Here is a 21106-nt window from a genome sequence, read left to right on the forward strand (position 1 = left end):
GTCCGTAGGGGTCGTTTGCAATACCTCCTGGATTGGAGGGGCTACGGCCCAGAAGAATGCTGCTGGACCGATGCCCGGGACATCCATGCTCCCGCACTCATCAGGAAGTTCCATACTGCTCATCCTGAAAAAAGCCTGGTGTCCTGAGGCCACCCGTAAAGGGGGAGGTACTGTCACAACCAGGGTTTCTCGGCATGGTGGTCAGCAGGTGTTACCTGTGCGGATGTTATGGCAGGGGGCGTCTGGTGGTGGTGCTGGTGCCTGGTGGGGAGCATTGGCTGTGCACGATCCTGTGTGGGCATATTGTCACTCTGTGCTGGGTAGGCCTGGCGGTGTTTCCGTTCCGCTCTGGCATGGGCGCCACCATGTGACCTAGTTCCCCAATCCTGGCATGTCACATGCTCACTCTCTGACCACTCTCGGCTGGGCACTGGGTATAAAATGGAGTTCAGAGCTCCCTTGTATTGCCAGTGCAATGTGTTTCTCAGTGCAAGCTGAGAGTTCCTGAGCTTGTCCGTCTGCCTTTTGGATCTCTGCCTAAACCTGCTTCACCTAACCTGCTCCTTACCCTGCTGGACTTCCACTGCCTCCTCCTTTTGCCATCCCCATTGCCTGAGTACCTGTGTCAGCTGTTACCCTGCACCTTGCCTCCACTTGCACCTTCCTCTGGACACTATTTCTTCAGCCACAATTCATTTCAGCCTCACAAGACCTGGAATACTGGACTGCCTTCTGTTATCACTACCTGAACTTTTTCCCATTGCCTCACAACAGTTTCCAAGTGCACTTTAGTGCTATACCCGGACATTCTGTTTTACCACATTCATGTCTGTTAAGCCACTCATTAAAAACTCCACGTTTATTTTTAAATCTGCTTCAGTGTGTCACGGCCAGGGTATTTCAGTATGGCGCTAGGCGGGTGTTACCTGTGAGGTCGTTGTGGCGCGGGCTGTCTGGTGGCAGAGCTGGTGTCTGGCGGGGGGCTTTGGATGCGCGCGTTGTTGTGCGGCCCTGTTGTCACTCTGCGCTGGTGAGGCCTGGCGGCGTCTCCGTTCCGTTTGGCATGGGCGCCGCCTTCTTGCCTTCTGGCCATGTGATGCGGCTGGCCAATCCTGGTGAGTCACATGTTCCCTCCGGCCAGTAACAGCACGGCATGGGGTATTTAGGAAGGGTCAGTACCTTCCTTCTTTGCCAGTGCAACGTGTATCTCAGCCTAGCTGAGAGGGAGTTATCTGTGCTTTCCTGTTCCTGTGAATTCGCTGTCTGCCAGTCTGCCTGTCAGCTCCTAGCTCCTACTGGACTACCCCGCTTCCTCCATCACCCTTGCCCATACCTGAGTGCCTGAGCCTGCTGACATCCTGTGCTTCAGTTCACTACCTGCAAACCTGGCTTGATTATTTTCAGTTCACTACCTGCAAACCTGGCTTGATTATTTTCAGTTTCACTACCTGCACACCTGGACAGCTCTAATTGTTTCTACTTGGACATTAACCCTTTTGCTCCCACCACAGAACTCTTGTGCACATTTATATATTCCTGGACTTTTATTTACTGCCACATTATATGTCTACTCAAGCACTTATTAAAAATCCTAGTTTTATTTTCAAATCTGCTTCTGTGATCGCTCCTGCTACCACCCCGGGTCCACAAACAACCCAGAACATAACACAGTGTCTGCTCCTATTACCACCCCGGGTCCACAACAAAACCAGAACCTCACACTATGTGATTGGCAGTTATGTCTTAACTGGTTTGTTCGGGCACTGTCGGATGAAATGTCCCTCTTTGTTACGCCTTTGACCTTTGCCTCTCTTTACCCCTTGTTCCCCATATGTGTTATTTTGTAGTGGTGGTCGTGCGTGTATGTTTTCCAGAGCCTGGATACTTACCGTCATTAGCCTTTTTATGTTTTTATCATGTTGTAAGGCTGATTCCCTAAAGGCATCTACAGTTATACCCCTCCAATTGGGCAGTGAAGTTTGTACCCTTGTTTTCAAAGATTTATGTCCATCCATTAGTACTGAGATGGGTACTTCCCAGTGATGTATATCATCTTTTATGTCAGCTACCCCAGTATATTTAGCCATTTCTTGTAATGCCATGGTAAAATAATCCATTGCGGTCTCATTATCTTTTAGTTTTATAGTAGAAATTTTCTTTCAGTCCACTGCAACTGGGAAGATGTGGCCAGTTGGATTGCTATTTGCCTTACATTACTTTGGTTGTCTGCATCAGATAAAGATTTGTCCTCTTCCAGTCGACAATCTGCAATAAATTTTTGGATGTTAATACTGGTAGGAAGACAAGCTCTCAGCACTATCCGCCAATCTTTATTAGTAGGCTCATGAGCATTTCCTAAGTCCTTGATAAATTTTTTGCAACCCGTCAAATCTTTTCTGGGGTCTGGAAAATCTGTGATAATAGACCGCAATTCGGACCTAGTCCAAGGGCAATACATGTCTACATTTGTAACAGGAATTACCCCATGCCTGTCCGCTTTCACACTGGGAACTGCTATTGTGCGAACATGGTATATTCCTGCTACTTCACTATTTTTCCAAATTAATTCCGGGCCTTACCGTCTCAGTACTTTGGAAGGCACCATACTTACCTGTTTTGCTGGTCCCAGCCACTTATCCTGCATCTACTGCAGCCCCTCCTTTACTTTGGGAATATTGCCCTTCTTGGATGCTGAGTGCATGAGAAATGGCCGAGACCAAGGGTCATAATCTCTTCCTGAATAAAAACTTTCCAAATTAGTTAGTACAGGGTATAGGTTACAGTTATTTTCATTTTTTGTAGTTATACTGGTTGTAACTCTTACCCCTCCCACATATGGTGGCGATAGTGCACTTGCTTTCACTCGTTCTAAAGTACCAGTTTTCTGCCCCTTACTCATTTCTCTTTGAATCATCCCTTCTCGTTGCCACAAGTTCAGGCAATCATTATGTTTCATCCTCTATTTGCGTGATTTTAACAGGCATATTTAATTTTGTACTATATGTAATACCTCGCCAACGAAACTACCAATTTTTGGAAATTATACTTTACCACTCCCAGTCATGCATACCCATTCATTAACATAAGCCATTGCCATTGCATACTTACCATACTTGTTACGCATTATGTACCCTGCGGATCCTTTTGGTCAACCCTCAACTTGAACCATAGTTGACTCGGTCATCCTACGAGTAGATTTAGCACCCATTTTGGTGGCTTTACCAAACTGCTAAATTACTTCTTTAGGATGACCGGTGGGGGATTCTTTCTAAGTACTCCCACAGAACTTCTTCCCGCCAGTATTCAACTGACCGTTCTACAACAGGCAACGCATATAGCGGGAGCCCTTACCTACTTTGGTTTATTTCCACTAGAATTCCGGATGGGAAATGTCACCACCCCATCCAGTGGACTTCATCCAGGACTTTTCAACAGAGAGAATCAGTGAAATTTTCTTTCTTGTTGGGTTCCCACTGATGTTAATAACAGAAGTGTAAGGTGGGAATAGATTTGTAATATTCCCACAAATGGTGCTTTATTTTACATAACCACCACAGTAACTATTATGGTATATACCTGAAAATATTTTATAAAAATGTATGTTTTATGTTCACATAAATATACATATATTACCATTGGTATATTGATTTGTTTTTTTGGGTGTCTTTTGGTGTGAGGGTTTGATTGCAGCTGAAACCCAAAAGGAGAATTATATGGATGAAAGAATTATTCTATTGGTCTACGTTCTCTGATACCGCTAAAGTCTCCGAAAACACTAATCGAGAGTATCCCCAGATCTGGAGGGTTTTCTTCCACTGAAAGAAGTTACATGGAGATTTTGCTGTAAAGAAGAAATTAAGTCTTGTGGGATAACCGTGTATATCACTAATTAAGGACTTTTTATAAGGAGTTTTTTATTATTATAAATAAAGTCCATTATATAAGATCAAAATAGGTCTTAAATTGTCAGTAGCGCCCTTTCTTGTGTTTCTTCACACATATATATGTATATACACATATATATATAAATATATATAAATACATATATATAAATATACCTTTCTTGCAAAATATATTATATAGTATTATTATTACCATCACCTGGCATCCTCAAAGCCATCCCGGGCAGTGGTAGTTCTGCAATGAACATACACTGTTACTGGCCCCAGTGTCCGTCACCAGACTGCACTACAGATATCAAACTCAAAAGAAACTACAGCTCCCAGCAACCCTTGCTGCCGGGAGCTCCTGGCAGCAAGGGCTGCCGGGAGCTGTTTATTTTGAATTCCTTCACTGTAGCGCAGTGCCTGACACCGGCACTGATAACAGTGGCTCCTGCCTGCTGATGTGGGAGTCTCCGGGCAACGCATTGCCCAGGGGCGCACACCGATACCAGGTACAACACTAGTATGTGTTTCTACTTCCTGGCCACGGATGGCATCGTCAGGTGGCGCCCCTTCTTGGCTGGCGCCCCTGGTGAATGCCATCCTGGCCAATAGGTAGATACGCCCCTGGAGATCGCATCTTATACAGGTACTTGTGTACTTTACATACTCATTGCAGAGAGAACCCAATGAATGTTTTAAATGGTACTTTACGTACACAAGTACCGAAAGTTGTCCCCACCTAAAGAAGAAAGTTGTCCGCTCGCCATGCTTTGGGCTCGGTGGCTAACTACAAGGTTATATTCCCCCTTTATGCCCATTTGGATGGTAGGGAATGACGCTGGACACTGGCTGATGACGTCAGGGTCCTCTCTGTGAAGGGGATTTAGACATTACCATGATTAATAATAATAATGAGTGTAGGATACTTGGATTCTCTCTGCAATTAGTCCGTAAAGTACACATGTACCCTTATGCAAATCACACCGTGTATGGGGGCCTTATGATAGAGGACAAGGTAACAAAAATAAATAAATAAGTATGTTCAGGGGAAAATGTAAACATATTGCTTTTGCCTTTTAACGGAAGTTGCATGTATTCAGTATCAGACTATTGAGGAGCAGTTTTTGCACGTGGTCCAACACAAACCTAAAATTGTTTCATTTAAACTTTAAAAATTATTTCATAATAAACAAATTATTTTTATTTAAATAAATGAAACTAATGCACTGCGTTTGCTTTTATGTTGCAAAATGACTCAGAATCATGAGGCTGAAGTTGGCTTCTTATTCGGCCAGCTTCTTATTCACTTCTTATTCACTTCTTATTCATTTCTTATTCACTTCTTATTCACTTCTTATTCATTTCTTATTCACTTCTTATTCATTTCTTATTCACTTCTTATTCAAGCTCCAGCTTCTGATTCAGAAAATGTTACATTAAAACATTTCAATAAAGTTAGATCACTAAACTAACACTATGTAAACAAAGAATTGTGTCCCTCACACAGTTTACAATTATTATTTTCCTGGCACAATAAGGATTTTGGCATGAATAGGGCAGTAAAGCGGGCATAGGCACCACATTTTGTCATTTTGAATAAGAAGCTGTAGTTGTGCAGGGGTTAACTAGCTTTGGTCATCAAATGTTACACTTGAAATCCACAGAGGGTGGTCTGGTACATATGACCCACTTGTCATTTGCCTTGACCAACAAGGATTTTGGTATGAATAGGGCAGTAAACGGGCACAGGTTCCAGAATTTGTAATTTTGAATAAGAAGCTGTAGTTGTGCAGGGGTTAACTAGCTTCGGTCATCAAATGTTAAACTTGAAACCCACAGAGGGTGGTCTGGTACATATCACCCACTTGTCATTTGCCTTGACCAACAAGGATTTTGGCATTAATAGGGCAGTAAACAGGCACAGGCTCCAGAATTTGTAATTTTGAATAAGAAGCTGTAGTTGTGCAGGGGTTAACTAGCTTCGGTCATCAAATGTTACACTTGAAATCCACAGATGGTGGTCTGGTACATATGACCCACTTGTCATTTGCCTTGACCAACAAGGATTTTGGCATGAATAGGGCAGTAAAGCGGGCACAGGCACCAGATTATCTCATTTTGAATAAGAAGCTGTAGTTGTGCAGGGGTTAACTAGCTTCGGTCATCAAATGTTACACTTGAAACCCACAGAGGGTGGTCTGGTACATATGACCCACTTGTCATTTCACTTGACCAACAAGGATTTTGGCATGAATAGGGCAGTAAAGTGGGCACAGGCACCAGATTTTGTCATTTTGAATAAGAAGCTGTAGTTGTGCAGGGGTTAACTAGCTTCGGTCATCAAATGTTACACTTGAAACCCACAGAGGGTGGTCAGGTACACATGACCCACTTGTCATTTGCCTTGACCAACAAGGATTTTGGCATGAATAGGGCAGTAAAGCGGGCACATCCTCCATAATTTGTCATTTTGAATAAGAAGCTGTAGTTGTGCAGGGGTTAACTAGCTTCGGTCATCAAATGTTACACTTGAAACCCACAGAGGGTGGTCAGGTACATATGACCCACTTGTCATTTGCCTTGACCAACAAGGATTTTGGCATGAATAGGGCAGTAAAGTGGGCACAGGCACCATATTTTGTCATTTTGAATAAGAAGCTGTAGTTGTGCAGGGGTTAACTAGCTTCGGTCATCAAATGTTACACTTGAAACCCACAGAGGGTGGTCTGGTACATATGACCCACTTGCCATTTCACTTGACCAACAAGGATTTTGGCATGAATAGGGCAGTAAAGTGGGCACAGGCACCATATTTTGTCATTTTGAATAAGAAGCTGTAGTTGTGCAGGGGTTAACTAGCTTCGGTCATCAAATGTTACACTTGAAACCCACAGAGGGTGGTCTGGTACATATGACCCACTTGCCATTTCACTTGACCAGCAAGGATTTGGGCATAAATAGGGCAGTAATGTGGGCACATGCACCAGATTTTTTAATTTTGAATAATTACCTGTAGTTTTTCAAGGGTTAAATATCCTTGGTCAACAAATTTGACAATTCCCTAAATTATTAACACCTCTGAGCATGGTCTGGTATTGGAATACAGGAAAAAAAAATCTGTGTGGGGTTCACCTTTTATACCGATAACCAGTCCTAGGCTGGTTATAGGGAGGAGGGGGTAACACTATAGCAGGGAGACACACTTAGTGTGGTGCCCTCCTGCATCACATTATTCAGCACTAGGCTGGTTATAGGGAGAAAGGGGTAACACTATAGCAGGGAGATACACTTAGCGTGGTGCCCTCCTGCCATCACATTATCCAGCACTAGGCTGGTTATAGGTAGGAAGGGGTAACACTATAGCAGGGAGATACACTTAGCGTGGTGCCCTCCTGCCATCACATTATCCAGCACTAGGCTGGTTATAGGGAGGAAGGGGTAACACTATAGCAGATACACTTAGCGTGGTGTCCTCCTGCCATCACATTATTCAGCACTAGGCTGGTTATAGGGAGAAAGGGGGGTAACACTATAGCAGGGAGACACACTTAGTGTGGTACCCTCCTGCCATCACATTATCCAGCACTAGGCTGGTTATAGGGAGGAGGGGGTAACACTATAGCAGGGAGACACACTTAGCGTGGTGCCCTCCTGCCATCACATTATCCAGCACTAGGCTGGTTATAGGGAGGAAGGGGTAACACTATAGCAGGGAGATACACTTAGCGTGGTGCCCTCCTGCCATCACATTATCCAGCACTAGTCTGGTTATAGGGAGAAGGGGGTAACACTATAGCAGGGAGACACACTTAGCGTGGTGCCCTCCTGCCATCACATTATCCAGCACTAGTCTGGTTATAGGGAGAAGGGGGTAACACTATAGCAGGGAGACACACTTAACGTGGTGTCCTCCTGCCCTCACGATCCAGCACTAGGCTGGTTATAGGGAGAAAGGGGGTAAGAATATAGCAGGGAGACACACTTAGCGTGGTGTCCTCCTGCCATCACATTAACCAGCTCCAGACTATTCAGCATGTTTCTGGAATCTCTCGGAAAGCTGGTACACCGGCAGTGGCGTAATAAGGGGGTGCGTGTGGGGCACCTTGCCCTGGGCACCATCTGACAGGCCCAGCAGAGGGGGGAGCTGATGTCCAGGGCGATGTCCAGTGCTCAGTGGTGTAACTAGGGCAGGGCCGCCGCGGCCGGTGACGCCCCCACACCGCCGGCCACGGTACTGCCCCATCCTAGTTAAACAGTGTAGTGCCGACCGCAGTGAGAAGCTCATTCAGAGTCGGTCGCTCCTGGCGGCCGCTCACTCTGCATGTGGGCATGTGTTTTATTTTTAATCTCCGGCTGCTCGCAAAGCTGTGGGTGACCATCCACAGCTTGTGCGAGCAGGCTGGAGACAGTCATAATTATCGCAACCATCGGGCTTGCGACGAGACCCTGGGGTAGGGTCTAGCTTCCGCAAGCCCGAGTGTACTTCGTGCTCTAATAGAGCAGGAAGTCCACTACTGACATAACTAGTGATGTCAGCAACCTCTCCTAAAAACGCCAGACGTTCCTAAAGGAACGCATGCTGTCAATCAACATCGACAGCCGTCCCGTCTTGTTGTGGCCCCGTAGCGACTGACCTTCAGTCGCTCAGCTGGTCTCGCACATGCACCTGCTTTACGTGGCGCATACTCAAACATCGAGCCGCTTGCAAGCACTGTGCGCTCGCGACTGGCCCTGAGTGAGCTCCTGAGTGCGGTCAGCATTTACTCAGGACCGGCGCTAGGCTTCCCTGCGCCCAGCACTGTCCTGTGCTGCACAGCCGCGCCCCTTCTCTCCCCATGAGCGCTTACCTAATAGCGCCAGGCGAAGGGTGGGAGGCGGGCTCAGGATAGCCCATAGAGCTGCCAGTGCATTTACAGCAGCCAATGAGAGTCAGACAGACTCTCATTGTCTGCTGCTGCTGGGCCCACTCCAAGAGCTGGGCTGGAGCTCACTCATGAGCTCTGCCTTCCAGCTCCTGTAGTGGGTTATGGGAGAGATGTCATGACGTCTCTCCCATAATGCAGAGTGCACCAGCCTGGGAGGACTGCGGTGGTGCGGACGGCGCCGTAAGCAGGAGCGGGGATTCAAGTTAGTTTTTTTTTTTACTTGTGTGTTTGTCTAATGGGGGTACTGCATCAGGGGGGGAGGTGAACTCTACTAGGGACTACTACTAACGTATGGAGGTAGCTACTATTGGGGGCACTGCATCGGGGGGGCTCTACTGGGGACTACTACTGGATAAGGGGATCACTACTGGGGGCCTGCATAAGTGGGACCACTACTGCGATCTGCATAAGGGGGACCACTACTGGGGGCACCGTATAAGGGGAACTAATGGTGGGCTGCATAAGAAGGACTGCGACAGGGGGAACTGTGTAAGGGGCACTGCATATGGGGGATCACTACTGGGGGCGCCGTATAAGGGGAACTAATGGGTGACTGCAAAAGGGGGACCACTACTAGGGGTACTGTATAAGGGGCACTACTAAGGGCCTGCATAAGAGGGATCACTACTGGGGACATTGTATAGTAGGGGTACTACTGGGGGCCTGCATAAGAGGGACCACTACTGGGGGCACTGCATAGGGGGGACTGTATAAGGGGCACTGCATTAAGGGGCATATGGAATGGAAAGGAATGTTGAGAGTGACGAGATAGGGATGTGTGTCATGTTGACACGCCCCATTTTTAAGTGTCCGCACCCATTTTTTGTCACACGCACATAGGGGGGGGGGTCCATTTTTAAACTTGTCCTGGGCTCCATATACCCTAGTTACACCACTGCCAGTGCTGTGACCAAATGCTTGATCCCAGCGCCTTAGTCCTGCAGTCTGGTGAGATGTATCCCCAGCAGGACACATAAGTGTCCGATGCTGGGACAGTATGTCTGTTTTCAGTGCTGGTCAAGGCCCAGCAGTGGCTGACATGTGGCGCCAGCTAATAGCTGAGTGCAGCTCATTGACTGCCGTCCATTGAAGAGGGGTGACAATTTGAACCAATCACAGTGGTGACAATTTTGACAATCTGAGCCAATCACGGCGTGCACCGGCAGCCAATAGAAATCGGCCACAGTGAGCCATTCGCTGTAAGCCGCATCATGGCTGGCTACGCCCGTGGCGTCTAGCGTCAGATGTCTCTGGGAGGAAGAGTCAATTTGGCGGTAATGGGTGAAGAGCTCCAGCGGCCGTGGAAGAGTCCAGAAGACACCGGGCTCAAAAGAGAAGAGCTCCGGCGGCTGCAGAAGACACCAGGCTCAATAGAGAAGAGCTCTGGCAGCGCCGCTACTGGCCAGAATGGGCCAGCAACAGAAGAATGCGGCTGAGGACCGGAGAGTACTGCGGTGGTTGGGAAGTAAAAGAGCAAATGAAGATCCTCACTGCATCCTCTCCCACCCGACAGGTAGACCCTCTTTGAGGCCTTACCATCATTAACCCCTCCCTAGACCATCAGATTGTTAGGCAGTAGGCACGTAAGGGTCATGAGGCCTTAAGCCTGTGGCACAAATAGGCGGGCATTAGGCCCGTGCTCCTAAGGCTATAATTGACCCTGGGCATTAGGCCCAGGTCACATAAATAAGAGAGGTGCCAACTTCTCATCTTGCCCTGGGCGCCAAACACCATAGTTCTGCCCCTGGACCTTGGTCACTGCTACCTGGGTGAAGACTGCTGTGGCAGTGGGAGTTTGCCAGCTCAAGGTGAAGGCTACAGGAAGCACTGAGATCGTGGGAGTTGGCCCACCTCGGGCGAAGAACACATAGTAATTGTGGATGAACTAGGCTTAGTTCAGCCAAAGACTACTGGACTGGTAAATCTAATTGCATTGTATTTTCATTCAATTGCATGCTATTTTAATTGTCAGGCATTAGGCCCGTGGCCACTGTGGGCGTTAAGCCCTAATCAGCAGGGACGGCCTTTGTTAGGCGGACAATAAGCCTGAGCCAGAGAGGGCACTAGTCCAACAAGGTATAAGGGGCATTAGGCCCTATAGGGTTAATTTGGGATCCACATCATTAACCCATTGTTAGGTGGGCAATATGCCCTACATAGTGTCATTGATCCCCTAGAAGGCAGGCACTAGGCCTGAGGCAGCAGAAGATGATTAAGCCCTATAGTACTGTTGTTCTGATTTGATAAGAATGTATTGAGGTTTGTAACCTTGTTACCTTGTCATCTCAGCTACTACAATCAGACCTCCATTAAAAGGTAGGCTGTAGTAAGGTACCTGTTTGTGATTATTGTAATGTTTTGTAACTGCATTATTCCCTTGTCCTGTAACAATTATTGCATTATTGGTGTAGATGCATTGTTGGGGAGCATAGGGGTAGCATGGTGATATGGAGTGCACTACATCCACCCTGTATTGCTGTTGGTAGGGTGCTGATGTATGTATGAGTAGTCAAGTTGGTGTGTGTGGTCAGAGGCGTCACCTACCTTGGTGTCACCTGGTGCGGATGCTCTGAGTCCTCCTGCGTGCCATAGGCGTGCGCTCCCAGAAGGGGCATGGCTTCGCAGGAAGGGGCGTGACCTCGCCTGTGAAGCGACACCCCTTATGTGAGACGATCTTGGGTGCGTTACCGCCTCCCGTTCTCGTCACACAGTGGGCTTCCCCAGTCCTCCTGCAGCTGTTGGGGCAGCCCACAGTCTCTCCCTGCCTCTCTCCGCGTCCTGGCATCACGGTGACACCATCCGACCATGGTGACGCCAAAATAGCAGAGCAGCTCTGCTATTTTGGTGTCAAACCCTTCGGATGGTGTCAGCCAGTGCGGCCCGCCCCCATTGGCGGTTCTAGGGGTGGGCTAACAGGGCAGTCGCCCATAGTGTCGGCCCCTAGAGGGCGCCACTGATTCCCTAGAAGGGCAAAAATAAAAATCCCATAAGAAAAAAAAAAAAACCTAGCGCCAGTCCCCCCCGCATTGACATTTGTTATCAGCGGGCACCCGGCTCTCTCTCTGCAGCGGCAGTCGAAGCTCACTCCAGAGCTCCGGCTCCCGCATAGAGCACTATGGGAGGGACGTCCTGAAGTCTCTCCCATACAACGGTGGAACCGGAGCTCACTCCTGAGCTCCGGCTCCAGCAGAGAGCACTATGGGAGGGACGTCATGACATCTCTCCCATAGATCCGTGGTGGAGCCGCGGTCGGACCAGACGGCATCGGACGCAGGAGCGCGGCCTAAGGTAAGTATTGTTTGTAATTTTTATTTTTCAGAAGGGAGACATGAGGCATTACTACTGGGGGCATGTCTATAAGGGGGCATTACTACTGGGGGCATTACTACTGGGGGCATGTCTATAAGGGGGCATTACAACTGGGGGCATTACTACTGGGGGCATGTCTATAAGGGGGCATTACTACTGGGAGCACTACTATAGGGGGCACTAATGGGGGCATTACAACTGGGGGCATGTCTATAAGGGGGCATTACTACTGGGGGCACTACTATAGGGGGCACTAATGGGGGCATTACAACTGTGGGCACTACTATAGGGGGCATTCCTACTGTGGGCACTACTATAGGGGCATTATTACTGGGGGCACTACCAATGTGGGCACTACTATAGGGAGTACCACTATTGGGGGCATTACCAATGGAGGCACTACTATAGGGTACTTTACCAATGGGGGCATTAACACTGTGGGTACTACTGAGGGCACTGCATGGGGAGCACCAATACTGGGGCCATTGTGTAAGAGACACCACTGCTGTGAGCATTCTATATGGGGCACCACTACTGTGGGCATTGTATTAAGGGCACTACTACTCAGTACTGTGGACTTTGTGTATAAGGGGCACTAATTTGAGCATTGTGTAAAAGGGGCACCACTGTGTGTCATAACAATGTTGGACTAATGTGTGGCGTAATTTGAATTGGGGATACTGTATTATAGAGGGCATTAATGTGTGTGGCACAATGTATTATACAGGGCATTACTGCGTGTGACGACATGTATTATAAAGGGCATTACTGCGTGTGGCATAATGTGTTATACAAATTCTTACTGCGTGTGGCATAATGTGTTAAACAGGTCATTACTGCATGTGGCATAATGTGTTTATAAAGGGCATTACTGCATGTGGCATAATGTGTTATACAGGGCATTACTGTATGTGGCATAATGTGTTTATACAGGGCATTACTGCATGTGGCATAATGTGTTTATAAAGGGCATTACTGTGTAAGGTGCATTACTGCACATGGCAATTAATCACCACAAGGGGAGAGCTTGAGGGGAAGCCCAGCACCTTCGTAAGTGCTGGGCACGCCCTACAATGTGATGAATTGGGGGTGTACCTCAAGAACACACCCCCTTTCCGGAAGTGCGTGCACAGCAAGCACAGGAACATCTTCTAAAAAAAGTTGGCAACTGTGAACTTTCGCCCTAAGCTCCACAATGTCTAGAACCGGCCCTACCCGTACCCCCCTTGTGATGCCAGTGTGTGTGGTAAACACTAAAGAAAGAAGTCAGTATAGTGAAGCCGTGTAGGTGGCGGTTGTTTTGTGTTTATGCGCAGGTACCAAGATACGGATCATTTGTCCATTGCCCAAATTATTTATGCCAAAATCCTTGTTGGTCAAGGGAAATAGCAAGTGGGTCATATGTACCTGACCACCCTCTGTGGGTTCCAAGAGTCAAATTTGTTGACCAAAGATATTTACCCCTTGCACAACTACAGCTAGTCAAAATGACAAAATATGGTGCCTGTGCCCGCTTTACAGCCCTATTCATGCCAAAATCCTTGTTGGTCAAGGCAAATGACAAGTGGGTCATATGTACCAGACCACCCTCTGTGGGTTTCAAGTGTAACATTTGATGACCAAAGCTAGTTAACCCCTGCACAACTACAGCTTCATATTCAAAATGACAAATTATGGAGCCTGTGCCCCCTTTACTGCCCTATTCATGCCAAAATCCTTGTTGGTCAAGGCAAATGACAAGTGGGTCATATGTACCAGACCACCCTCTGTGGGTTTCAAGTGTAACATTTCATGACCGAAGCTAGTTAACCCCTGCACAACTACAGCTTCTTATTCAAAATGACAAATTATGGAGGATGTGCCCACTTTACTGCCCTATTCATGCCAAAATCCTTGTTGGTTAAGGCAAATGGCAAGTGGGTCATATGTACCAGACCACCCTCTGTGGGTTTCAAGTGTAACATTTCATGACCGAAGCTAGTTAACCCCTGCAAAACTACAGCTTCTTATTCAAAATGACAAAATCTGGTGCCTGTGCCCACTTTACTGCCCTATTCATGCCAAAATCCTTGTTGGTCAAGGTAAATGACAAGTGGGTCATATGTACCAGACCACCCTCTGTGGGTTTCAAGTGTAACATTTGATGACCGAAGCTAGTCCTACAGCTTCTTATTCAAAATGACAAAATCTGGTGCCTGTGCCCACTTTACTGCCCTATTCATGCCAAAATCCTCGTTGGTCAAGTGAAATGGCAAGTGGGTTATATGTACCAGACCACCCTCTGTGGGTTTCAAGTGTAACATTTGATAACCGAGGCTAGTTAACCCCTGCACAACTACAGCTTCTTATTCAAAATGACAAAATGTGGTGCCTGTGCCCACGTTTACTGCCCTATACATGCCAAAATCCTTGTTACGCCAGGAAAATAATAATTGTAAACTGTGTGAGGGACACAATTCTTTGTTTACATAGTGTTACATAGTGTTAGTTTAGTGATTAAACTTTATTGAAATGTTTTAATGTAACATTTTCTGAATAAGAAGCTGGAGCTTGAATAAGAAGTGAATAAGAAATGAATAAGAAGCTGGCCGAATAAGAAGCGAACTTCAGCCTCGTCTCAGAATCGGTAAAAACCCCATAAACATGTACTGCCCCTCCCTGTCTCATATGCTGTGCCCCAGCTGAGCTGCCGGCCGCCCTTGGTGCTGTGTACGTGCAGTGCGGTGAGGGCAGCGGGTGTGCGTGCTGACTGTACACAGCCCTATGTCCGCCTCCTAGTACTATAGTGACCTTGGCCTGCGGCTGCCGGGCGAGCACGGAGACAGCTTCCTATGTGTACATCGTTGCCCGAGTGATAGGTGGCCTAGATCCGGGGACAATGATGTCACCTGAGCACTGCCCCCTGTATCCTGCACTATGTGTGTGTAAGACGAGCCCATCCTGTCCGCACGGCGCGTGCGGCAGCGGCGGGTAGCTGTCTGTACTCGCGGCCATTCCTGCAGTGACAGCGCCGGAACGTTTCTCTTGGGGGAGGATGACGTGAGGTTCCGGCCCACTCCGACGTCACACATTATAGTGAGGTCACAGGCTCCTCCCACACCCAGAGAGAGAGAGAGCCCCGTGGTGCACGCGCTGTGTGACTGTCCTTCTTCTCCTCACCGCAGTGTACTGACCCCGGGAGCCGCTGCAGCCAGCACCATGTACCTGTGCCGCAGCACCTGGCAGAGACTGGCCCCGCTCACCCAGCGCAGCGCCGCCACCGCCCTCCTGCTCCGCAAAGGTGAGCGTCGCTCTCTGTCCCATGCTGGGTGCGCTGTGTCCGGGCTGCGAGCCAGCGTGACACCCTGTGCGTACCTGCCCTGCCCCGACCGGCATCTGTGCACGGGGGGGACGGTCTCAGGTGTACAGGCTGTGACGATGTACGGGAGGGAGGGCAGCATGGTAATGCCCCTGTGTATAGTAATGCCCCGCAGTCACCTGAACCAGGGAGGGAGGGGAATGGTCACTTGGAGGTCACCCTGGTATGGGCACTAATGCCCTTCATTTCTTACACAGATGGCTGTAGCAGTGTCAGCGTTAATCCTCGGTGTATTACATAGTTAGTACATGGCTGCGTACAGCCTCCTGTCAGTGCACGGTACCACTGGCAGACGCTTCCTGTAGCCTAGTAGCAGTGTGTGTAGCCATAGCCTGGCTGTGCCTGTGTGACAGCACAGGGGGGTGGGGGAGATTAGGACGAGGAAAGTAGTTTATGATGTAGAGAGGAGAAGTGAAGGTCACAGCAGTGAGGAAATAGAGATCACATGCAGCCTGGCCTACTATAAAGATCATTGTGACACCATTGTGTGTAGTAGTAGCAGTATGTACCTCCTGCAGCAGTGTGTGTACCCTGTGTGTCTGCACTGCAGGCCTTATAGGGAAGGCATAACCTGGTCTTGGTATATCCTGACAGGATAATTTTGCAGTGCTATTATTAATGTAGAAATATATTTGCTCAGCTGTTTCTGATGTTGATTATAAGTGTATTTATTCATGTTGGTTGTACATTTACTTTGTTTCTGTTAGATGTGTGTAAGGCGCTTTTCTTCGCTTCCTGAGCAGGCCTACAAAAAGCTGTGTCTTGTTCATCTCAGTGCGCCTAGTGAAGCATGCTTTTCCCATCCATCCTGCCAGGTTGATTTAATTTACACCTCATCACCCTGCTGGTGGAATGTCATGGCTAAATTTTTATACATGTGATTTGCTTGGTTGTTTTTGTATAGTTTATATACACTCCATCCCTTTCTGTATTAGCTACACGTTAATTAGGTGGAACATTCCATTCTAGTTAAGTACAGTATGCTCGAGTCTATTGCTGGCCATACACGGGACGATTGATCACACGATTTGGGCAGTTTCTACAGGCTGGACAGACCAATCATTTGAAAATAGTTGTATTTTGAGTCTTCTGCGTCCCTGCCGTCATCTAGTTGGATCACAGATCAGATGGTTTTGCAGAAAGATCTCAACTGATCGTGTAGGAATTGACACACAATGGGCCAGATGTATGCAGCTCTGGGAAGTGATAAAGTGCAGAGTGATAAGCGACCAACCAATCAGATCCCAACTGTCATTTTTTAAACACAGCCTGTAACATGACAGTTGGGAGCGGATTGGTTGGTCGTTTATCACTCTGCACTTTATCACTTTCCAGAGATTCATACATCTGCCCCATAATGTGATGTGACTGATCAAATCGTATGGTCTTATGTGAAATAGTTGCATTTTAAAAACAAATTGTACTGTATCTGAAGGGAAGAATTTTCAAGGGAAATCGTACAACTGATCTGACCAACTTTTGAATCTCACCTTGTGTGGCCACCTTATGCCATGACATGCGGTATGATTGCTAGAGTACTAAAAGGAAAAATAACTGATTATTATAAAAATCAGCAAAGGTCTATTATGATATTCTGGTTTGAAGTGCATTCATACGCATATCTAATTTAAAAAAAACGACAACCTTTTTAATGGCATATAATCATTGTTAAACAGTGCTAAGTTTGTCTAAAACACAACATCCTGTATTATTCAGGCATGCAATTATTGTTCCTATTCGGGTGGTGGGGTATTTTTGAATAAATCTAATTTCAATATGTGGCACTTGACTTGTGAGTCACTCTCCTATTGTCCTTTGGATAGATAGCAAGGCCCTCATGTCTTTGTTAATTCCCAGTTTTGGTAGTGTGTATTTGTTATGCTTTGACATAAATGAGACTTTTTAATACACTGGTGACGTTCATTTAATTATTTGCAAGTTCAGTAGTATTTGTTAATATAGGTTATTTGGTGGTTGAGAGTACATTTTATGATTAAAAACAGCTTTGCAATGCAGATAACTACACTCACTCACTCTACGGTCAAAATTGTAATTATTTATTTTTGAGAACCCCTAACTGGTACACACACGTACTATATTTGCTGGCATGTAGGCTATTGTCAAGTGGTAGAGCAGTATTTCATTTACTCTTGTTTGTGAAGTATGGTATTATCTAAAGGCGCACATTCACTACCCTATAAAACAGAGCGATTGAACAATAACGTAATCGTTCAACTAAATGTAAGAAACGACCAGCGATGTGCGCTCCTGCTGGTCGTCTTTGACATTTATCCTCGCCCGAACATGCTGGCAGGGCTGGCCTGAGCCTAATATTTTTGGTAAGCGAAGATACATTTTGCGCCCCCTGGCTGAATTTGCGCACTCTGAAGGTGCGTGCACCCGACAAAGGAAAGGGGTGTGATCTCATAGGAAAAACCGTAATCATGAGTGCCAATCATGCTGGGTACATGCCCAGTGCTCTTGGAGCTGCTGGGCATGCTCCCAGTCCCTTTCTCCAGTGAATGGATGCTGCATGCATGTACATGTCATCTATTCACCATTTATCCCCCCATCTGGAACACTTTGTCGCCAAAATAGGGATGGTTGTGAGGCATTCTAAAGGAAAGGTTTCAAAAGAAAGGGGCGTGGTCACACAATAGTATCCCCAATTCAAACTACACCACACAATAGCACGATCTTATTCACATTACACCGCATAGTAGTGTCCCTTATTTGTGTTCTGACACACAGTAGTGCCCCTTATACACAATGCCCACAGTAGTAGTGCCCCTTATACACAATGCCCACAGTAGTAGTGCCCCTTATACACAATGCCCACAGTAGTAGTGCCCCTTATACACAATGCCCACAGTAGTAGTGCCCCTTATACACAATGCCCACAGTAGTAGTGCCCCTTATACACAATGCCCACAGTAGTAGTGCCCCTTATACACAATGCCCACAGTAGTAGTGCCCCTTATACACAATGCCCACAGTAGTAGTGCCCCTTATACACAATGCCCACAGTAGTAGTGCCCCTTATACACAATGCCCACAGTAGTAGTGCCCCTTATACACAATGCCCACAGTAGTAGTGCCCCTTATACACAATGCCCACAGTAGTAGTGCCCCTTATACACAATGCCCACAGTAGTAGTGCCCCTTATACACAATGCCCACAGTAGTAGTGCCCCTTATACACAATGCCCACAGTAGTAGTGCCCCTTATACACAATGCCCACAGTAGTAGTGCCCCTTATACACAATGCCCACAGTAGTAGTGCCCCTTATACACAATGCCCACAGTAGTAGTGCCCCTTATACACAATGCCCACAGTAGTAGTGCCCCTTATACACAATGCCCACAGTAGTAGTGCCCCTTATACACAATGCCCACAGTAGTAGTGCCCCTTATACACAATGCCCACAGTAGTAGTGCCCCTTATACACAATGCCCACAGTAGTAGTGCCCCTTATACACAATGCCCACAGTAGTAGTGCCCCTTATACACAATGCCCACAGTAGTAGTGCCCCTTATACACAATGCCCACAGTAGTAGTGCCCCTTATACACAATGCCCACAGTAGTAGTGCCCCTTATACACAATGCCCACAGTAGTAGTGCCCCTTATACACAATGCCCACAGTAGTAGTGCCCCTTATACACAATGCCCACAGTAGTAGTGCCCCTTATACACAATGCCCACAGTAGTAGTGCCCCTTATACACAATGACCACAGTAGTAGTGCCCCTTATACACAATGACCACAGTAGTAGTGCCCCTTGTACAATGCCTACAGCAGTAGTGGCACTTATACATACTGCCCACAGCAGTGGTACCCCTTCTGCAGTGCCCCCAAAAGTAATGCTCCCTGTATTAGTGTCCCCAGTAGTAATGCACCCTATAAAATTACCCCTATAATAATGCCCAGTAGTAGTGCCCCTGTAAAATTGCTCAGTAGTAATGCCCCTGTAATAATGCCCCCTGTATCAGTGCCCACAGTAGCCTCTGTAGCAGTGCCCCCAGTAATAGAACAAAACACGCACACAAAAAATAAACAGTTTACTTACCTTAAGCCCTGATCCTGCGTCCGCCGCTCCTCGTTACCATGTGAGAGACGTCACATAGTGCCCGTGGGGGAAGCCTAGCCGGAGCTCAGTAGTGAGCTCCGGCTACTGCTGTGGGGAGCCGGGCGCCTGGGAAATGGAGACTCCCAGAGGTGGCCGCGGGAAGGAGTGTGGCGCGCTTGGGGGAGAGGAGTGTGGGGACGGGGGGGGAGGAGCGTTTGTTGCGGGAGGAGTGTTCCTGTAGAAGTTTGGCCGTGCTGGTGATTGAGCACCCTCTGCTGGCTGGTGCCCTACGCACATGCGTAATGGGCGGGTTGGCCCTGCATGCTGCTCAATCTGCCGGCGACAGATTGGCCATGTTCGGGGAAAAAGGAGGGTGCCTACCCTGAACGACTGATCTTTAAGTGTAGGCACAACAGACTGTGAAACGACTGCACAATTACAATGTCATAATCGTGCAGTCGTTTCACAGTCTGCTAGTGGATGTGCCCCTTTACTTTACCCGTATCTGATTTTCTTAGCAATTAATCAATTGTAAAAACAGCTTAAACACATTACATCAGTCATGCTTTGTTACTGCTCATCGTGGTTTATAATACAGTATTAATCACTTAACTGGCTAATAGTTTTTCAAAAAAAGTCCCTAAAATTTATATATATATATATATATGTGCAAATTTTGTAAATAAGAGCAATTTCAACCTGATTTAATATATATTTGTACTAAAAATGTTAAATCAAGTTTAAATATCTATTAATTACATAATGTGATAAGAAAAATGACGATTTTGGGGAAGTTTTTTCTAGTATAAAAGAAAAAAGTGGGAATAGACGGAGTGAGGGGCAGAGAGAGATATATATATATATATATATATATATATTTTTTTAGTAGTAGTGGATATTTTTCTATGATACGAAAAATAAAGGCACTCTCCACATGTGTAGTAATAGCAATATTATTCAGTTTCATTATGCATGTGCATACCAGTATAATTTGCCTTATTACATACACATAATGTCTACTGTATGCCGGAAGTCACTGTAGAATTTTGCCCCTCCCAGTCCACTAGAGGTTTTCCGCCTCTGTGCTGCTCCTCTTCCCCCTCCTCCCACTGTGAGATGCTCAGCAGCCATTTCTCAGGGCATGGTTGATATTACAGGTCTCAGGAGAATCGGGTCCAGTCTCACTGTATACCTCTCCTCGGGGCCAGGATATACAGCGCACAATCCTACCAGCCTATTAAGGCTTGAGTAGTTGCAAGTATATTTATTTATATGCATTGTATGTGACTTGTGCTATCTCTGCTGTTGCGATATGCTGTCTTAAACTTTCTGATTGTCAGTTATATCTATCCCTGCTGTTTTTTCTTATCTACAACCCCCCTAAACACCTGGTAGTTATATTACCGGCGTCCGGAATGCTGGCTGCCAGAATCTCGACAGTGGAAGCCGACTTGAGATTAAAGATATAGCGACGCCCAGAGGAGTTAGCTGCTGGGGGGGGGGGAAGATATTAGGGTTAGGCACCCCCGGAGAAGGTTAGGCTAGGGGAATGGGGT

At 47.0% G+C, this 21106-nt stretch overlaps 1 protein-coding gene across 1 annotated transcript in view; it reads left to right on the top strand.

The window, feature by feature from the left end:
- Positions 1-15176: 15176 nt before the first annotated feature.
- The window catches only part of MGARP (mitochondria localized glutamic acid rich protein), a 30344-nt gene continuing 24414 nt past the window's right edge, over positions 15177-21106 (top strand). Inside the window, exon 1 of the mRNA XM_088451450.1 lies at positions 15177-15401. Within this exon, the coding sequence (XP_088307576.1) occupies positions 15320-15401 (82 nt within the window). The 5' untranslated portion in view covers positions 15177-15319. The remainder of the gene's footprint in view (positions 15402-21106) is intronic.

Source organism: Taudactylus pleione, unplaced genomic scaffold (genome assembly GCF_031769625.1).
Source record: "Taudactylus pleione unplaced genomic scaffold, aTauple2 ptg000548l, whole genome shotgun sequence".
NCBI classification, from domain to species: Eukaryota; Metazoa; Chordata; class Amphibia; order Anura; family Myobatrachidae; genus Taudactylus; species Taudactylus pleione.